This window comes from Manis pentadactyla, chromosome 10 (genome assembly GCF_030020395.1).
Source record: "Manis pentadactyla isolate mManPen7 chromosome 10, mManPen7.hap1, whole genome shotgun sequence".
NCBI classification, from domain to species: domain Eukaryota; kingdom Metazoa; phylum Chordata; class Mammalia; order Pholidota; family Manidae; genus Manis; species Manis pentadactyla.
Genome location: NC_080028.1, coordinates 36,589,561 through 36,610,912, shown reverse-complemented (window position 1 = coordinate 36,610,912; position 21,352 = coordinate 36,589,561). Strand labels below are relative to the sequence as shown.

At 44.8% G+C, this 21,352-nt stretch overlaps 1 protein-coding gene across 3 annotated transcripts in view; it reads right to left on the bottom strand.

Moving 5' to 3' along the window:
• ACVR1B (activin A receptor type 1B) overlaps nt 1–20,651 on the bottom strand; it is a 32,619-nt gene extending 11,968 nt beyond the window's left edge. The window contains exons 1-4 of one of the 3 annotated variants that reach the window (XM_036915133.2): nt 20,453–20,651; nt 4,805–5,044; nt 3,767–4,012; nt 704–934 (exon numbers count right to left, since the gene is read on the bottom strand). In XM_036915133.2, the coding sequence (XP_036771028.1) occupies nt 704–934; nt 3,767–4,012; nt 4,805–5,044; nt 20,453–20,543 (808 nt within the window). In that variant the 5' untranslated portion in view covers nt 20,544–20,651. Of the gene's footprint in view, nt 1–703; nt 935–3,766; nt 4,013–4,763; nt 5,045–19,046; nt 19,225–20,452 lie in introns of those variants that run through there. The other 2 variants (XM_036915134.2, XM_057486625.1) reach the window with 2 other exon arrangements.
• Nucleotides 20,652–21,352: the final 701 nt, after the last annotated feature.

Genomic DNA, 21,352 nt, shown 5'->3' with positions numbered 1-21,352 from the left:
CAAGCTCACTGACCTCCCCATCTCACCCTCAGTTTGTGCTCATTAGAACAGCCTGTTTGACCGACTCTGTTTCTTTGTTAGTCAGTGAGGAACGTGTCTGGGTACACACAACAGACTCAAAAACTAAAGAAAAAACCCAGGCTAGAGGAAGGAGGAAATCAGGAACATCAGGTACCAGCAGGCCAAAAGCTGAGCTTGAACGGCCATGAGGGGGCACTGTGGAGGCAGGGAGCTCATCCCTCTGCTAGGCCTGGTCCCCAACAAAAGCCTGGAGGATGCCCTCCATGTCACAGAACATGGGCGGCACCTTTTCCAGGGCTGTCCTTGACCAGCAGGAGTTCAGGCCATAATTCTTCATTCCAGTGGTTTTTGGGGGAAACTACCCGGGGCCCCTGCAGGGACTACCCTTGGGGTGGGGCTGGGGCTGGATGCGTCAGGCAAGGGAAGGTGAGCAGGTAGGGCGAGAGGTCTGTCTTGCTTATTTGCTTAATAACTGCTTGTTTACTTGCTTACTGGCCTGGGGTTCTGTACAAGCTTTTGGTAGAATGAAAGTTTATAGACTGTTACTTCATTCAGCTTCTCTTTCTATGGGTAATAACTATGAGGGCAAACAAGGCTGAGCTACTACATTTCCCCAGTCACCCCTTCCAATTGTGACCACTGTTGGCTTTGGGACACCCTGTATCCAAACCCAGCGCTTTACCTTTATTGTCAGCAGCAATAAACCCAAGGATGTTTTCGTGCCGCAACATGACAGTCTGGTAGATCTCTGCTTCCCGGAACCAGGACCGTTCTTCACGGGAGGAGAAAATTTTTACAGCCACATCACCACCCCTCCAGCGGCCACGCCACACCTCCCCAAACCGGCCCTTGCCAATGATCTCCTGTAAAACGATGGTTCGGGCCACTGTGCGCTGGACAAAAAGGGGCAAACCTGTGGAGCAAAGAGTGGAAAGAAAGCTGACATTGTAAATTTGCTAAACTTCACAACTCCTACGCTATTGTCCCAGGGGAAAGGCCCTCACCACAGTGACTCCATTCTACACTGGTTCACCCACACGGAGGGGTGCCTTGGCCCCAGGTCCAGGTAACCCACAGAGGGCTAAGCCAGGCAGCGTCTGCCAGGGAGCTAACGGAGGAAGGGAAATGTGCATGATTAGCTGTTCCTTATCTCAACAATTTCTCCTCTCAGTTAGTATGGTGACAGATTTGAATAGAAATGTCCAACCATTTACCAACTCTGCAGCCAGCCTCCTGTGGGCCAATCCACCCACACTTGCTTCATGCTGATGATAGGAAAGAGGTCAGAAAGATGAAAGTGGGAATTTGAGTGCTGGGAGCTGCCCACTGGCTGTTCTGCTCACTGGCCACTAGAGGGTGGCACTGGGTGGCCCATGAAAGCCAGACCTGTGGTCAGGATATGTAAGGTTCCCACCTCCCTCCAGAGGTCAAAGTTCTGCTCAAGGGCAGACAGCTCCAGATGTAGAATGGGTGACTACCCAAGCTTATTCTAAGATTAATTATACTGTCTTTATAGGACTAATTTATTGCTTCATTTGACTCATTCAATGACTCTATCCATCCAATCACCCTTATCATCATGACTCTTAACTCTCACTCCCTTTCCCTGACCAAGTGAGTTTGTTGTTGACCTCTAAGTCCTGAGGAGTCGAACTACCATTTACTGTATGCTTACTGTGCATTAGGCACTATGCTAAGAGCTTTCACTTCCTCAGTAACTTACTCAAATTCATACAAGCAGTAAGTGGCAAAGCAGGGATTAAAATCTAGGACTGTCTAACTCCACAGCTTATGCTTTTAACTACAACAGCAGAGAACCACTAAAATGTATCTCAAATTAGATCCCTGCTCTCCAGTCTCCCTCTACGCCTGGTTCTGACTCTTCTTTAAAGACTTCCAACTGGTTTTTCCACTTCCTATCTCACCCTGCTCCTGCCCTGCATACCTGCACACAGCCCTGCCTCATCCCACCCTTCCTAAGAGGATGTTGGTAAATGAATGCATCCGCTATAGCACTGCCAGAATTCCTTCTACAGAAAAATATGAACATTTAGTTTCCCACGTGAAGACTCTCAGTAGATGCCTCCTGCCTTCCCAGAGAAAGCATAGCATCCTTACCACCTGGGCCAGCCTGCCGTTCCCCAACCCCCACGCAGGTCTCCTCACTGATCCTCAAAAAACTTCCATGCCTTCTGATCTTTTGCTCAAGAGATTTTCCTTGGCCTGGATGTTCCCTGCCTCTGACCTCTCTTAAAACTTCCAACTCAGTCTTCAAGACCCCTTTAAGTGCATCCTCCTCTGTGAGACCCTTCTTAACAACCCTTTTCTTTTCTATCTAATCCTGGGCCAGCCTCTTTTTCATCTCTGTTTACCCTGTGTCACCCAGATGGTATTCAGCGTATATTTGCTAAAGTGAGTTGAAAGTCACATAAGCAGCATGGACTTATTACTTATTAAAAGCCACAGTATTAAAACTCCAACACCTTGGAAGCTCTGCATGTGCTGAATTAAGAAAAGACTAAACTATCCAGAGAAATAGGTATTAATCATTTACTCCAGAGGACTAAATAACTGCCATGGACCTTCCCTAGCTTCAGCTAGTCCTGATCTTAAAAAAGATTCCAAAAACCCAAGGAGCTGTCGTCCTGTGGCAGCAAATCAAGTTGCAGAGTCAGTCAGGTAGTTCTAACCACTGTCCTATCTCTGTCAGCAAAGAACAAGCCATGCATTTTCTCTCTTCCTAAAAATATGCAGCTTTTAAATATATCCATCATTTTGGCACTCTCTACTGCAGAGCTTAATAAAGGCAAAACCACTGAAATTGAAGAGATGTCTCAGCTCAAAGTACTCCTTGTATTTAAGGAGGAATGTCTGGCCATGACTGATGGCATCATTTCCCTACAGAACAATAGTCTTGTCACATGGCAAGGAAACATATATAAACACACACAAAATTCCCACAAATACGACTCTGTTTTAGTTAAAATGGCAACAGTGACCTTTGTGGATTTTTAAAATAAGACAGAATACCACCATCACTAAAACAACTGTTTACCTTCATAAAAAGTCTCTTTGTAGTCAAAGACACATCTGAGAGCTAGCCGAGCTATATGCTAAGACCTGAATAACCCCAATTATTTTTATCTTGAAGTCTAGTCTCAGGTCAAGGGCCAGTGTTTGGTTCAATTTTCTCATCTTACCTACAGGCCGTACAGGAAATGGTGCTGATGCCACGCTGGGAGCCCAAAATGCCTTTATTTTAACCCCCACCAAAAAACCCTTGGGCAACTGGTATGAGTAATTGATTCACCAAGCCCCAGCTCTCAGCTTTAGTCAACGTCCTTAAACTCTCCTTGTGGTTGCTCAGAGATCAATGATTAGCTGTCACCACCTCATCAGAGCCAGGCACACTCCTGTTTCTCAAAAGGGGCCCTTAAACTGAGCACTCCACTGGTCAGGTGGAACCAGGTGAATTTTAATAGATGTAGAGTTACCGGACTTGAAGAGAGGCAGGGTTTCTGGAATGGAGTTTTGCACTTGACCTTTGGAATCCCAGGGAATAAAAGATTTTCTGTGAACCCATTATCTTATTACATGTCAGACTCCAAAAGAAGGGGAATTATGAAACCAAATGACTCAAGGCTGGTAGAAAGCAGTGCAAGGCCCAGCCTTCTTCACACACGCTCTGCCCTGCTGGGACCCAGTGACGAACGCCGACAAACACAATGCCTGAAGGACTCAGTACCTGAGCCAGACCCTGATGTAGAGAGATCGTACACCAGATCCTGGAGCGTCTTGTCTTTGGAGAGACACATCTCACACGAGGGATCTTCCATGTCCAGTCTCTGGCGGTTGTGATAGACACGCTGATGATAGTTAATGACAAGGAAAACGATGATGATGAGAAACAGGAGGAACACTGGGCCAGCAATAATGCCTACCAGCTCCACAGGGCCCCACATGGAAGGGTGCTCAGGCTCCTTGAGGTGACCTGGGTCGAGTGAGAGAGGAGAGGGAAAGAACAAAGAGTAAAAACAAGGGAAAGCTGTGGCCTTCTCTAACCCCAGCACCTCCCTCCAAGTGGAAATGCCCTTTCCCTCATGTGTTCAAGGTGCCCTTGCTCTCTGGTTTTACTGGGCTTGGCTATAGCCTGGATGCTCTCACACACAAACCTCTCTAGTTGAGGCACTCTCTTCAACATCAAACCTATAGCCCACTTTGTGACTTCATGGCATTTCATGGGACTACCCTCCCTCAGCCCCCCAGACACTTGTCACGGTATACTTCCCCTGCTCCAGCCTCTCTCCTGCCTTTGATCTCCCCAGTAATACCTTCTAAATGGCAGACCTGCAAAGGGGTGGCATCTAATACTTCTCAGCATAATCACTGTCCTTCTTTTCCAATTCTAGCCCCTCTTCCCATTTGGCAACACCCCCCCTCACCACAGAAGCTGCCCGCACATGGCTCTGGGGCTGTCTCCTTGGGCTCAGGCCCACACCCTCCTACAGGGTCTCCTGCCTGGCTCTTCAAGTCCTCACCAGCTGCCCAAGGCTGCTCAGGCATGGTCCCAAATGTGGCTTTCACCTCTGGACTAACTTTGTTTTCTGTCTCCCTCACCTTCTACTCTACAGATCTGACTTGGGAGGAACCTGACCTTGGGGAACATCAAAAAGGTACCTTTACCTATCAGCAAACAAAGGGGTTGGGGAAGAGTAGAGGAGGAAATGACAGGGGTGCCCTACCTCCAAGATGAGCCAATAGTCCAACAAGGGTGTCCACTCACCACTGGGCACCCTCAGGTCAATCTTGTTGCAGAAGTCAGTATAGCAGCAGTGGGTGTTGCGCAGATCCTCGGAGCTCAGGCAGTAGAAGGGCTTCCCGGCGGGGACCAGCTCCACTTTGGGGATGCATGTGCGCACGTGGTGCTCCATCCCATCCAGGTTGAAAATGGAAACCATGCAGGCCCCATCTGTTTCACATGTGTAGTTGGCCTGTAGGCAGCTGGTGCACGCACACCGCAGAGCTGCAGGGAATTCAGGAGCAGACACTGACATCAGTGGGGAGAGCTTATCCTAGTCCTTTTCCAGACTTAGAGAATAATCCCTTAACATACCGGATGTTCCAAAATAAGGAGCTTTTATAGAGATGGGGTGGGAAAGAGGATATCATCAATGGAAGCACAACCATTTCACCTGTTTATTCAGCTCACAAACAAGGCTTCCAGGCACCCCCCACCCTGACCCTCTTCCTCTAAATGCTCTATTTTGTGCCTGTGAGAAACAGAAAGGCTACCTTTTCAACTCCACCTTGGCCTTACTACAAATTATTCTGTGGCTGGGAAAGAGGTCTTCTTTTAAATTAGATGCCTGATGACAAGAGGAAAACACCTTCCCTTTGGACATACTCCACCCACAACCACCCAGCGCTCCTTGAAGCCATCATCAACCCCGTCCCCCTTCTCTCACATCAGGCACGCCCGCAGTTTCCCAAATGTAGTCTGTGTGCTCTCACACGCTCTTCTGCAGCACTGCTTTTATTCCTGGCTACTTCCTACAAATCCTTTAAATTCAGCTTAACCATCAGTTCCTTTGAAAGGCTTCTCCCGACTAGTTCAACAACATCCTCCTCTTCCCTTTAGTCCATGGCAGGTGCTCCTCTCACATGGGGCAGAAGAATATCCTCCAGAGAGAATAATATTAGTGCTTACCTCATAAAGTTATTGTGAGAATTAAAGGAGCTAAATGCATAAAAAGTGCTCAATAAATGTAACCCACTTTGAAAGGCTCCTGGATAGTACTTTTAAAATATTATATACATATATATATATGTCAAATAGGTAGTGTATGCCATCATCTCTGGGACTAATGAGTTTTGCTGAGTGTGTATTACACGTAAATGTGCACTGTTGACAGAAAATTACTGTAAATGAATTTGGCGCCTCTGAAAGCCAGTTCAGCAGCCCTGGAATCTGAAATCCTTTATTTATCCATCCTACAAGAATAGCACAGACAGCAGCAGTTGGTTCCCCCCTGCACTGTCTCCCAGGGGCCTAACTAGCCCTGGCCTCTTGGGACAGGCAGGAGTGTGGCTCTGGCCACTGGATACTTGGGTTGGGACTCACTGCTGAATGAAGCACTCGCCCATCACAGGATGCAGATAGTAGGGCCCACCCAATTCTTAAGACTGGATGCTAAGTGAATACTATCTGGATACCAAGTGGGAATATATTCAAACTAAGGCCCCAGAGAAGAGACATTTATGACCAGTCCCATGAACACGAGCCTGTTGCAACTCCTTTCGACTGTAAACAATCTATCTTTGTCTCTTCCTCCAATACACTGGAAGGCACCTCTTGGCTTTTCAAATCCAAAGACAGATTCTAAATACCTCAGTGTCCAACCCCTCCTTCCCCAGGCTTTCTATAAATGACACAATCCCTTCACATTTCCACCCAAGAAAACAAAGAGGAGAGCACGGACAGGTAAATGGAGAGTGTGGGTCTTCACTGAATGGCCTGTGGTATTTTTTCACAGCATCTGATCAGGTCTCTTTCTTCTGGGAGAAATTCCAGAACACACAGCTATCTGCTGAAGGGCTATGGTAGTGTCATACTTTAAGGGCAGCCAATTTAAAGCAGGTACCATTTAGCCTAGGGTCCAAATTATAAAAATAATTTAAAAAGTAAATTCCTCCTAAATTTAAATTCTAGCTCTTTTCAGACACAGGAAAGACTCAGGATCTCTTCATTTTTCCCTCCCAAATACCTCTATTTGTTACCCCTTTTATTCTTCTTGCTAACTTAAATTTACTTCTGCAACTCTGAAAATACTTGATCCAAGCCTCTTTTACTCACACTGGAGTCCTGACTGCTAATCCCAGAAAGCTAATGCCCACTCCCCTTTGTGTCACTGGGGACATTCAGGCACAGAAGGAGTTCCTCATGGAGTGCACACCTCTCAGTACATGTGCCGTGATGTCCAGCAAAGAGAGCAGCATCAGCTCTATTTTGGGAAGCAAGAAGGGAAAAACGAACAAGTCCAAGAGGGCTATTCTGAGCACAGTGGGACACACAGGCCAGACCTGCAGCCGCCTTTTGGAAAAAAGCTCGCTTCAGAGCCTGTCAATTAAAATGCAGGAGAGCCAGCAGTCTCTGACCCCAGATACTTATTCTCCTTTCGCTGGCTCACGTCCTCTCACAGTGATTCATTCTGGAGAATGAACACACCCACACGTGGCTCATTATTTTTGGGAAGTACTTAAACAATCTTGGTGTAAGACAGGAAAGAACAAAAGTGGTGAAATCTATGTTAGACGGGACGAAGAGCGGAACTGGGAGCAGGGCCATGTGGGTTTGTGATAAGGAATTGGGCAAGTCCCTGAATCTATCTGGGCCTCAGCTGCCCAGCCAGAAAATACCATTTATCTTACAGAGATGGTATGAAGATTGGCCAAACATCCGCTAAGTGCTGTGGGTTCTCCGAAAAAGGCTCTCTCTGCACATATCTGTGTGTATCTCTACATTTTACAGAGTGAGTGAGAAGTCTGAAAAAGATATATTTTTAAGATAAGTCCACACCCCTGAAAAGGTTTCAATTACTATGGCTACAGCTACAGCAGGGTGTCATGGCAGGAACAGGTCAGAAAGCCCTAAGGCTCGAATACCAGCTCTAATATTAATCACATGACCTTGAGCAATTTAGTAACCTTCCTGTAACCCAGTTTCCTAATCTGTAAAGTGGGATGTTAATGATAACTTCACCTAACTATGTAAATGTTACACATGTAAAAAGTGCTTAGAAAATAGGTGCTTAGTAAATTTTAATCTCTCCTCTCAATGTAAAAGTCAAATACACACACACACACACACACACACACACACACACACACACACACGTGTCTTTTTAACCACTGATTAGGAAGTGGCAAATTACACCAAGACCACAGCAAGAAACTTTTGCTGGAGTCTCAGCTCTGCCAGTAACTAGTCGTGTGGCTTTGGGCAAGTAATTTAACCTTCCTGAACCTCATTTTTTCTCATAATTAACCAAAAAGAAGGGATTAAACCAGATGACCTCTAAAATCCTCCAGATGAAATTTGAATTCAGTTTGTTTTTAAATTCACACTGGATAACTGATCCACCACTGAGAGGTTCTGCTCTAAATTTTATATGCCTTTTCCTGAACTTTAAAGACAGACATTATGGCGAATCTTCTGTTAATATTCATTTTTCATTGATAATTACAAAAACATCTGAATTTACTGTATGTAAATTTACTAGTATACTAAATCACAAAGCTAATTTTGATTTCTCTGGAATGCTAAATCTGAACTAATAACAGCCCTTTATAATCTGTTCCCTATTGACTCATCAGGTTAAATCAGTCTACACATGTATATGAACAATACATACCTAAAGCTCTCCATATTCCAGGATCAAAGAGTTACATAATAGAAATAACACAATTTGGAAAACCAGTCACAGAGGAGGAACCAAATCACTCTACACACAAGCAAGTTAAAAAGTGGTCAGAACAAAACTCCCACTAGCACAGCATTTTGTTATTAATAAGTTAGTCAAACCTGAACTGCAGAAAAAAACCACTTGAATGTGGTTCCAAAGTATGATTAGAAGGTGGTCTGTGGTACAACGTAAATGCAAATTTGATTCATGAGAGGCTGTGCTTTGAAGAAGGCTTACAAGTCCCAACTTGGGTAGACTGTATGGCTGCATGTCACGAAGCCACTAACACAGCCAGGTCTCAGCAAAGATGACCTCACCACAGTTAGGCCAGCTGGGGTCGGGTCCCTCTCTCACCTACTGGCATGCACTGGGAGGATGCTCAGCAAGGCGGCTCACTGGGAATTCCCAAGAACCACCATACAAGGCTAGACGCATGGCCACTTGACCCAATATTCTGCCTTAGACCACAGCACCAGGGGGAAAGGTAAAGGAGGATGCAGAGTGGTAGCACCAGCCTCTAAAGATAAGAGGCATGCCTCCAAGCGTCCATGTCCTGGTAGATAATGATCCACCAATGTTCTAAAATGTTTTAAAGCAACGGTATTTCTGATTTTAAAATTATATCAATTGCTTCTTGCTAATACGTTCCATCAATTTAGTACTAGTACAGAGCACTGTTCTCCTGAGGAACACCAAAATTGCCTCTTCCAAACTGCACTGCACAACCTTAAAATTCTACAGTATCCAAGATTTAATGTCCAAATCAGCCCATGTCGCCCTTACTCTTCATTATTTCATAACTTGATCATAAACTTCCTCTGAGCCCTTATCACAGCACCCCTCAGACAGCACAAACTGATAAGAATAGCCTATTACAACCTATGATTATTTTAATTAGTCTTCCCTGGACCTTATCCAAGCCCCCTACAGCTTCCTTAGGACAGAACAAAGACTACAATTCTAAACAACTCTGGGATTGTGAATAACCAAAATGATCTTGGGGAAAAAAAGAAAAACAAAGGTAGAAGACTCAAACTTCCTGATTTTGAAACTTACCATAAAGCTACAGTTATCAAAACAGTGTGGTACCAGCATAAGTATAGACAGAAACCCACAGAAGAAGTGAAAGTCTAGAAACAAAGCTATACATCTACGATAACTGATTTTTCAAACGAGTATCTAGAACATTTGGGGGAAAGGCTAGTCTTCAATAAACGGTGCTGGACAACTGGACGTGCCTTTGCGAAAGAATGAAGTTGGACCTCCTACTTCATACCATATACAAAAAATTAACTCAAAATGGATCAAGGCCCAAAATGTTAAGAGCTAAAACTTATATTCTTAAACTTTCAAAAAAGAAAACGGGTAAACCTTCATGACCTTGGATTTGGCAATGGTCTATTAGAGATTACACCAAAAGTACAAGAAACAAAAGAAAACTAGATAAGCTAGCCTTTTGTGGACTAAAGGACAACATCCAAAAAATGAAGAGGCAACCAAAGAATGGGAGAAAACTTTTGCAAATCACATTTCTACTAATAGTCTAGTATCCAGAATATATTTAAAAAAACTCTTACAGCACAAGAATCAATTAAAAAATGGGCAAAGAATTTGAATAGACATTTCTCCAAAGGAGATACACAAATGGCCAACAAGTATATGAAATGATGTCCATCTCAAATGCAAATGCAACTCAAAACAACGAGATACTATTCTACACCCGCTAGGACAGCCATAAAACAATGCAAAAGGAACATAACAAGTGTTGGTGAAGACCCAGAGACACTGGAATACCCATACATTGCCAGCAGGATGATAAAATGGAGCAGCCACTGTGGAAAACAGTTTCATGGTTCCTCAATAAGTTAAACATTTAATTAGTCAGCAACTCCACCCCTTGGGGTGAAAATAAGTTTTCAAACAAATACCTTATATACAAATGTTCATAACAGTACTATTCATAAGTCAAAAGGTGGAAATAACCCACATGTCCATCAGATAATGAATGGATAAACAAAATATGGTATATTCACACAATGGGATATTACTCAGCCATAGAAATAAACTACTGATATATATATATATATACTGCAGTATGGATGAATTCTGGCACTAGAGAGTGGTGATGGTTTGCATAACATTATGAAGATACTTAATGCCACTGAACTGTACACTTTGCAAATGGTTAAAAATGGTAAATTTTCAGTTATATATGTTTTACCACAATTTAAAAAATACTATCAATCTTCGTAAACCAGTCTGTATAATATAACTTTGATTACAAAACAAAAACACCAAAATTCAACAGAGGCACAGAAAAAAGACTGGAGATAAAGAGTTCTTTAGGCTGTGCTCTTCCTGAACCCCTAGGCTCTCCCAGATGTTCCTGGAACCTTTCAACTCTGCAAGGAGGGAACCAGTGTCCTTTTCTTCATCGTTTTCTGGTGAAAAATCTCATTCAATAAATCTCATCCTAATCATTTGAGAGTGAAGGGGGCTCTGCCAGAGTGGCTCGGCTTTCATCTGCTTTATATATGGACCATAGGTTCATTTTTAAACTGTTCCAATGCTTTAAAAAGACAGAAAGAAGAAAGAAAAAATTGTTCAGTAAGTACTGATCTAGGCAACTGTCAAAAATGTTTGTGAAAATCCCAAATCAGGTTAAAAAAATGGAAGTGTCTGGCACTGAACTGTCACAAAATAGAAGTAATGTGTGGTTCTTCTGGGTGGGGGGATGTAAGGGAGTGAGGCCAGGGAAGTGGCAACCACGAGCTGATACTGTGCAAACCTAAGTAGAAAAATCTTGTAGAATTTAAGTAATCAGATGTTATTGGTAAAAAAAGACCCGTTACATTTTTACCTTTCACAATCATCAAAATTAGATTTTAAAAATACATTAAAACAAAACTAAACAAAAAAACTCTCAAGCATCAAAGAGCCACAATAAAGTCAAATTTTACTTTTCTGTAGTTGGCAGTAACTAAAAAGAAAACAAAACCATACTGTTAAAACACACTTACGAAAAAAATATAGCTGACTTAATAAAGGAAGCTATTTGTATAAAGAGGGAAAAGGCCCACAGATTTTAACAATAAGATACTTGATACACTTGGTATTTAATTCCAATCTGGGAAAAGGTCTCGCAATGGGGTTTGCATAAGAGAAAGGTGTTTGGAAAGCCAGCTCTATACTCTATCTATTCTACAAACTGCCTTTCTGACGTCCTACTTGGAGACAAACCCAACCCTAGAGAGCTGTTGGAGCAAGTTCACCCTTAAGCCTCAGGTCTAGAGAATGAAAGCTTTGTTCTTCCTCAAAAGAGACGTCTGGTGTTTACTCTAAGGAGACCTGTCAATGCAACTTAATTTACAGCTGACTGTAAAGACCTGAATATCTATCTAGCAAGGGCCCACCTGCCGCCCAGGAGAATGTCAAAGTAAAATTAGAATGAGTGGCATCATTATGACAGAGCATGTCCAATGTCCCTAGGACCTAAGCATACACACTCAGCAGTCATATTCAGACTACTATTTACTTGGTATTTCTCCTTCACTAACAGTTTATAATGAACATGTAAACCACTCCGTGGTTTTCTTTCTTTTTTTTTTTTATTAAGGTATGATTGATACACACTCTTATGAAGGTTTCAAATGAAAAAACAATGTGGTTACTACATTTACCAATATTATCAAGTCCCTACCCATACCCCAATGCAGTCACTGTCCATCAGTGTAGCAAGTTGCCAGAGATCCACTATGTCCCTTCTCTGTGATACACTGTTCTCCCCGTGATCCCCCACACCATGTATACTATGTGGTTTTCTTTCTTTGCTGTATTTAAATAGGCATATTAGTGGCTTACTGGGGTAGGGGGGGATATTCATCCATGGTATTTTGTATTTGCTTCCTGACCTATTTCCTATACTATGGATGAGTGGAGAAGAGATGGTATACATCACAGTTTTGAGTGAGAAGAGGGATAGGAATGGTTGTTTCTGGCAACTGGGACAATTAAAGAGAAAAAAAATATCAGCCAGGGCTGAGAATAAAACTAATGAGGTTGAGATCAAATTCATCAGGCTGGAATAAAATGGGTAGATGGTAGAATAAACAGAGATGAAAGAGGTGAAGTAGGAAGAGAGATTATTATGTTCCAAATAACTCACAAATGTTTGTAGCATTTTTGAGTGACTGGGATAAAAACTGTATACACAGGAGATAATAAAATTACATCAGGACAGAAATGGAATTACTTACCTAGGATTTTGCTGAGAGGATGGAAAAGAAATGAATGAATTCAATTACATAAATTTATTAAGTACTTAAAATATGCAAGGCTCTGTGACAGGACAGAGCCACATAAAGAAGAGTAAGCCAGTTCCTAGCATCAGTTTGTGGGGGTGGAGTAGGAGGACAGGAGGAGCAGACAACTGTAAACCCCTGTGGACTGCCATACTGCCCACGAGGACCAAAGAAGAGCAGAGAATGGACTTACCGCCTGGGGGAGGCAGGAGGACAATGAGGGTCCCGTACTGGAAGATACTGTATTTGACTGAGAAGAGAAGGCCAAGGCTAACAAAAGCACAAGCTCTATTCAGTCCATAGTAAATGGACAGATGCAACAATACCAAGGTTCCAGTCAGTAAGGGAGGCTTGGACAGATGAGACGGATGTGATGCCAAGCTAAGGCGTCTGCAGTTGATCCTGGAGGCCACAAGAAAGCAATGGAACCGCTGGATGCAAAAGTTGTGTTTTCCAAAGTTAAGTCCAGGAGCAGGATGGAGGACCAGTGGGAGACTAACAGCAAAGACTGGGGAGGAAATTACCTGAACAGTCATCACAGTGTATAGTCAAGTACCGTAATTAGAGCACATGCTTTGGAGTCAAGATAGACCTCAGGGCCACTGCTTAACCTCTCTATGGCAGTTTTCTCATCTGTGAAACGGAGATAAGAGTGCTAAGAGAAGAGCTATATGGAGTGAGATGTAACACAAGTGCTTAGCAGAACAGTTGAGAACATATTAAACATTCAGTAAATCAGATGCTTTTATTCCTACAGTCCTCCTGGTGAATGAAATGGGTCTGAACTCTTCCTAGTGTTGTGGTTTTTCCCACAAGCAGAAGAAAAGTCAATTTGTGTGGAAACTTCTAAAGGGCAAGGACAGACTTTCCTCAGTATTCTTCTCAACATTCAGATTGGTCCTGGATATTAGAAATGAACACTGACTGAATGTGATTCAATCTTACTGACTGTAAGTGTAGAATGTAATAAACAAATGCACATGAAGATCTGGGACAAGGGGGGGTCCCCACAAATACTTCCTAAAAACAATGCTTCAGTTCACAGATTCCTCAACTCAAACATTGCAATAACCATCTAAAAAACTGATCTACAAAGCACCCACAATCTCTGCTCCAAATTTGCACATATCTAGTACAAGGTAACTGCAGTAGATGAAAGCCACTTGTAGCGAAAGGCCTTCTTCTCACATGTGATAGGATGGCTGGGTACCAGGTCTCAAGCACCCTCAAGCATTCTTATTCTCTTCTCCTGCTCTCCTCCTCACATCCCCAACTAACACATCACCCCCCACCCCCCCACACACACTTCTAAAACACTTATTTACTATCTCACAGTTTCTGTAGGTCAGAAGTCCAAGCACAGTGTGGCTGGTGTCAGCCACGGCTGCTTTCCCATGTAGGACTAGGCCTCTCTCAAACTCACTGGTTGCTGGCAAACTGCACTGCTGCCTTGTGGATAAGCAGAGGTCCCCATTCCCTCCTCGCTGACAGTCACTCAGCCCCGAGGGTCAACCTACAGTTTGTGGCCACATGGCCCCCATGGGCAGTTCACATAGGGATGGTTACTTTCTTCCAGGTCAGCTGGAGTATCTGACTTCCTCTTCTGCTATCAGCTGAGCAAACTCTCTGTGTCAAAGGGCTAGTGTGATTTGCTCAGGTCCACCACAAGTCTCCCTATCTGCTGGTCAACTGATTTGGGACCTTAATTAACATCTACAAAATCCCTCCATAGTAGTATCTAGATTCCTGTTTAATAACTGGGAGGTGTGCACACAGCAAGGCAGGACCCTTGGGGGCAGGGGGCACAGGTGGACAGAATCACCTTCTATTTTCTTTATTTCACCTGCTAGAAGGTAAACTTCATGAAGGCAGGCATTTTTGTCTCCTTTTGTTTACTGTTCTATCTCTAGCACCTGCAACAGTGCCTGGTGTATGATAGGTGCTCAATGTGTGTGAAAGGAATCTTTAGATCACCACAATATTGGCACTCCGTATATACATACTTATATATATGTGTTTATATATAATATATATAAACACACCTATATATATATATATATATATATATATGTTGGATTTATTTACAGGCTGGAAATGGGACTTCTAATTCAGTTCAGTGAAACCAGTTAGGAATCCTTAGAATTCCACCTAATTTTATCTCTGCCACAATTATTTGTACAGCTTTAACAAAATACAGTTGATCCTCATTATTCATGGATTCCATACTTGTGAATCTGCCTACTTGCTAAAATTTATTTGTAACCCCAAAATCAATATTCTCAGTGCTTTCATGGTTATTTGTGGACATGCACCAAGTGGTGAAAAGTCTGGGGCACCCAATGCCTGTGCCCCCTGCTGAGGCTGGTGGAGGCGATGCTCTGCCCTCTCATTTCAGCTCTCAAGCTATAAGCAAGCACCCTTTTCATGATACATTCAGTGCCATGCTTTCTACCTTTTTTGCTTGATTTTGCTATTGAAAATGGCCCCCGAGAGTAGTGCTGAAATGCTGTCTAGTGTCCCTAAGTTCAAGAAGACAGTGATATGCCTTACAAAGAAGATACAGGTATTAGCTGTGCTTCATTCAGGCAAGCATTACAGTGCTGCTGGCCTTGAGTTCAGTGTTAATGAATCAACAATATATTAAATAAGGTATCTTTTAAACAGAAACACACATAAAACAAGGTTTTATACCAGCTGGTTAATGAAAATGTTGTGACCAGCAGCTCACAGGAAACTAACCCTGTATTTCCCCTAGGAGCAATGGTTCAGTATTCACTAATTCAGTGTTTGAGCCAGTTTTATAGACCATAACTACCATGAAAAACTAGACGTGACTATATTAGCCCCATTTTACAGATAAAAAAATGCGGTTGCAAGACTTGGGAAATGGCAGCTTCCAGTACATCATCCTGTTATATTTTCTTCACTCATATTTTTGATAATAAATTGTGAAGCAGACAATAAAGAAATAAAATATAAAGTGTTTCTGTCCCCCACTGTTCACTCATAACTGTCACTGATAATTGCGTGTGTTTATTTTCAGTTTAAGCTGCTGCAATTCTAAGTTCCATGACAGTTGGGGTTAGGGATTTTTTGTCCTTTTTCTCTGTTATTTCCCCATGCCAAGAACCATCCCAGGCACATACCCAACCAAAAGAATAAAGAAATCTAGATGTAGCTGTGTAAATATCAAGGGTGATCGACACTTTAACGGGGAAGGCAGTTTCTTTCATTATGTTGAATTCAAAATATTTAGGGAGACAAATGCAGACTTAAGACAAAGTAGAGAGAGAAGAACACCAAAAGGAACACCAGCATTGCCTGCAGTGGCACTGTCTCCGAAACCTGGGGAGAGGGTCGGACTGTCTGGATGGCAGCCCCACAGAGTGAGGGAAAGAAAGGGATACCTGGAATAGTCATTTTTCTTCGTGTTACATTTGTCTGTGACAGAGAAGCCAGCAGGCAGAGAGAACAGACCAGAGCAGAGGTGATGCGTCTGGAGCCCGAGCTCAGGTGACGCCATGTGTGAGAGAGAAATGGAGGAGCACAAATGCAGGGGCAGGCGTTCAAAGCTGACCATGGGGCAGTGCCTGCAGAGTGAGAAACATGCACGTTAGACCTCAGGCGGCCATGGAGTCTGAGGAGCTGAGTCCTTAAAAGGTCTCAGCATTCCCAATCCAGGCAGAACTGATGGGCTATGGATGTCTACACCACTTCTAGAAGCAGAGGGACTGATGAGAAAGAAGACTCTAGGATTTTCTTCTTATAAATACAGAGAGGGAAATGAGATAAGACCCTCTTACATCAGTTCCTACTGTAACAGACAAATAACACAAGAATTCAGGACAAAGAGGCGGGATTCCAGAATTAATGTTCACTGCTGCTCTGAGCAAAAACTGAACAGTAAACAAAAAGGATTTCAAAATTAAAACAAAAGCGCCACTTCAGTATTCCAATTTAACCTTCAAAAATAAAGATCTGACACACCATAAATTGGGATTCCATTCCACCTCAACACCCTGTACTCCTCAGTTCTTATGGGAATACACTGCAATGCCATGCAGCTTATGTTCCAAGATGCAACAAGCAGCTTCAGCAGGACATGCTGGAAGCAGAAGCACATCTCGTCGTCTCCTCATTTACTGATTCACATTTTGGTAGCAAGGTTACAATTAGCTCACCGGTGGAGAATAAACCTATTTATAACGCAGCAGTCTACCTGAAAGACACAATCATCTAAAAAGGTTTTTAGAGGAAAATGAAGTGCAGCTTCTTCCTGTACTGATTGCAGAGGCCCAAGGTCCTTTAGGATGAAGTCCTCAGTCTAACCTTCCTGTGTTCACAGGCACCATTCCAGACACCTCTCAGCCTCCATGTTCTTATGTAACATTTACATAGTGCCATAAACATACCCAGAGTTGCATAAGAATTAAAATGTTGCCAATAAAGCCTAAAGCAGGTCACTCCCTCCAGACTGTCTTTGATTAGCACAGGTATGCTGCCAGGTCTACGATGTAAGAGCCTGTCAAAAGACAGAAATTAACTTGAAGAAATCTGAAATGGTCTACAAAAATGCACAAATTAACCACACTGTGACATGTGGTACTTCTATCAATTCCAAAAGTATGTTATTCTGCCCCATAAGATAAAAAGTAACCCAACAGTGCTTGTTCACTGAAGTCAGAAACTGTGTCTAAAAATACCTCGCAGCCAACTGGCTATCAGTAAGTCAGTCTCACAAATGTCCCAATAAGAGCGTCGCAGACTATTTCTTTACCACGGGAAAAGTGAGGCAGTCACAGAAAGGTGAAGTGACTTGTTCAAGGACAACTCATAAGGAAGCAAAGTTCTGGGGCTGACAACGAGCCTCCTCCCTCCATCTGGCTCTAACCTTTAAACCAGAGTAGCCATTTTATTATGTTTTGATCACATCTGTTCCAGGAGCTCTTTTAACAAAACTAATCAGAGACTCTCTTTTTCACTACAAGAGCTCACTTTCACTGTACTTCAAATCCATGTCCACTCAAAATGACAAGAATTGGCCAGAAATGAGATTTTTATTATTCACAGAAAATTCAAAATGTTCCTATCAGAACCTCCAATGTCTCCCTGTTGCTTGTCTTCAGAAATGAATGTCATGTTCTCCTGCTAATACAATTGTACATTTTTAAATAGTAATGTGAAAATTCCAAAGCTAGGCCTAAAAACATGGTATGCCTATCAAATGGATGCTGTTTATAACCTTGAGCTCATTCTCCTTATTGCTGGTCTTTTAATTCACTAAACACCTATCCCTTGCTGCCCTCATGTCCTGTCCAAGTACTAGGCATTAATCAGGGCTGCCTGGCTCTGCAGCTCCTCCAGCCCACCTAGGAGAGCACAACCGAGGAAGTACAGGGGAGGAAAGCAATCAACTTCTCGTTATCCCACAGCCTCTATTTTCCCAGAACTGACGTTTTACTTTAAGCCTTTTGCAACAGTGGTCTCTGTAGCATGCACTATTGGCAACTAGATGTGTCCCGGAAAAAACTGTAGTGTCTGGCCAAGAAGTTTAAAGGCCTTTGAGAATGTTTGCTGGACACACAATCTAATTTTCAATTGACCAAAAAAAAGAAACTAACTCCCTATTATGCCCACCCATCCTCACCCCAACAAACATCCACTTTAGGAAGGTTACAAAAAATGAACTCTGCCCCATTCAGAACTAGTTGGATTATCAATTAAACATTCTTAAGTAGACTCACCACAAGAAAAACATCACAGACACTACGCCACCTCAACAGGGACCTGGCTGTTAAAAATCTTGGATATATTAGAGACAGGATAAAAATGCCTACAGAAGGAATTTAAAGATTTTTTTATATACATATGACAAACCTGAAAGCTGATTTACTTATTTACTACCTCACTAGAGAAATAACATTGTTACACATTCGAAAAACATGGCCCATTATAGGGCCCAGCAAACATTACTCAGGAAAATGATTATCTTACCACAAACATCAGGCTGCGTTCAAACACCTTCACCGTGTATACCAGACCCCACGGAATATTACCCATGCATAGAACAGCGAAACCCAGGAACGCACACACACACAAATGCTCAACAGAAGCATTAGCCAGTGAACAAAGACCCCACTGCACAGACTACGCCACTGGGAACAAATACCAAAGCTGGAGATAAAGAAGTTGTTTTTAAGACTCCAAAGTGGGACGATGTCGTTTCTGGATTTTCTGGTTTATTAAAGAAGCCTGAACCCACCTGAGAATCATTACTTTTAGTGGCGAGGAGAGCCACAGAACACACACTTGATCTCGCACTGATGGAAGGTTAGGGGCTGCTGAGGAGTCGGAGCAGCAGGCTTTGTACATCAGGAGCGAACACAATCCTGATCGTCTCTCCCAGATCCAACTGTGGGTCAATAATCACTTCAATGTAACTGCCAAATATAACCTTCATCTGCAACCCCAGTGCCAAAACAGATTCGAGAGGCCTCTCTTAAATTAAATATTTTAGGGTTTCATCTGCTCTTCTCGGCCCCCAAAGCCTCATAAACAGCACACCAGGTTGAGTGTCCCACAGAAAGGTACCGACCTCCAGAGTGGGCAGGGTAGGGGTGGTATGGGGAGCAGAAGGCTGTGGGGGTTGGAAGGTAAGGGGTGTGTGCGGGTGGGGGAGCGCGTGGGGGGGGGCAGGGCTGGGAAGAGGGCTTGTGTGGGAAGGTAAAGAAGTACTGACCACGGGCAGAGGAGACCGTCCAGTGGTCCGATCTTTAAATAATCTTAGGGGGTGGACGCAGGTTCTAGGATTTCACCTGAAAGGCTTCCACAAAGTGATTAACTGAATGGGCCCCGTGGGGTGGGGTGGGGGAGGCGAGGTGGTAAAGCCAATACACCTAGATGCAGATTACCCTTTCCTGAGCTGGGTTTCCTAGCGTTAGAGAGATTACAAAGCCAAGCTCCAAGAACGTTTAGGGGCCTGCACGGCTCACTTCCTCCAAACAGCGTCCACAGGCATGTGTATTGGGGGTTTTACCCCAATGAACTCAAGGGAGTGCGCGAAGGGGAAATGTGACTCCCTTTCCCAGAACGTGAGGGAGGAAGGCGAGGGAGGGGATGAGACACCCCAAGTGCAGGACCTGAAGGAAAGGTTAGAGACCCCTTTCCCTATCATCTGAGGTACTCAAGGGCTCTCAACGTCAGGATACCTCGGAGAAGCAAGAACGCTATTGCCCGAGCCCCTCAATCTTGGCGGGAGAAAAGACGCCCCCCAAGAACATCTGGAGGGAGGGAATAAGGACCCCCGCCCCTAGGCAAGCTCAGGGGCAGAATCATGGATATCTAAATCCGGGGAAGGAAACCCACACTCCCCTCTATGGAACGTAGGGGTGCTGGGAGCACGACCCCCGAGAGCTCCCCGAATCCTGTTCCGCCTGGGAGAAGGCTCGGGTCCCCAGGGGCCTGGTGCGAGCTCGGTCCCCGCTGGGCGGCCGCACCTCGGGGGTCGGGAGACAGCGACTGAGAGTTACCCCGACTCCTCCGTGCCCCCCGCCCGGCCATATTGTGCGCGTGGGGAGGGGGCGCGCTGTAGCCAGGGGCCGCGGCGTGAGGCCTCGCCCTCGCCCGGCCCTCTCCATCCCGGCCCCCGCCCCCCGCCCCGGGACTCACCCTGGATTGCCCGGGGCCCGGACCCGCCGCTGCCGGCGAGCAAGAGGACAACAAGGGGGAAGAAGGAGGAGGCTCCGGCCGACTCCGCCATAGTAACCACCGCCGCCGCCGCCGCAGCCCAGCAGCGCCCAGCGCGCGCGCGCGCCCCCGGCACCTCCCCTGCTCCCGCGGCCCCGCTCCCGCCTCCCTCTCCTCCGCCCGGCGCCGGCACGTGCGCTCCAGGCAGAGCCGGCGCCGCGGCCGCCGCGCGCGCCCCCGAAGGGCGGGGCCGGGCGCGCGCGGGCGCCTGCCTTAAAGGGGAGTGTCCCTGTTAAAGGAGTGGGCGGGGTTCGTGCCGCGGCCACCCTCTCCGGTGAGTGCGAGCGCCGCGCGGAGGAGGCCCGAGCCCGACACGCGGCCTCCGCCCTGGCCTGCACCCCACGCAACGCGGGACTGTCTTCTCAGCGCCGATTCTCCTCCCCCGCATCGAATGGTCTACGAGTCCCGTGAGAGTCCCCTTTCCCTTCATGCCTGCCGCCTGGCCACCGTCTCCTATCTGGTCTACCCGCCCCTTGTGGCCCCCTGCAATCCGCTGGACGCACAGCAACCTGTGTGATCGAATCGTGGGATGCCCCTTTTCAGAACACACCCTGGCTTTTTAAAGACAGTACTCAGTCCTGGTGAGGTGCTGTGCGAGGCACTCCCGTTCTGTGGGCAGGTAAAACCCTCTTGGTAACGATTTGGCGTTATGTATCAAATGCCTTAAAACGGCCATACCCACTGACCCGGTATTATCCCGTATGCGTCTTCAAGAAATAACATAGAGGAGGACAAATATTAATGGAAAATGTTAACTTGCATGCTTATCATTGTAAAAAGCTGTGAACTTAACTAGGCAACAATAGGAGACAAGTTACAGCC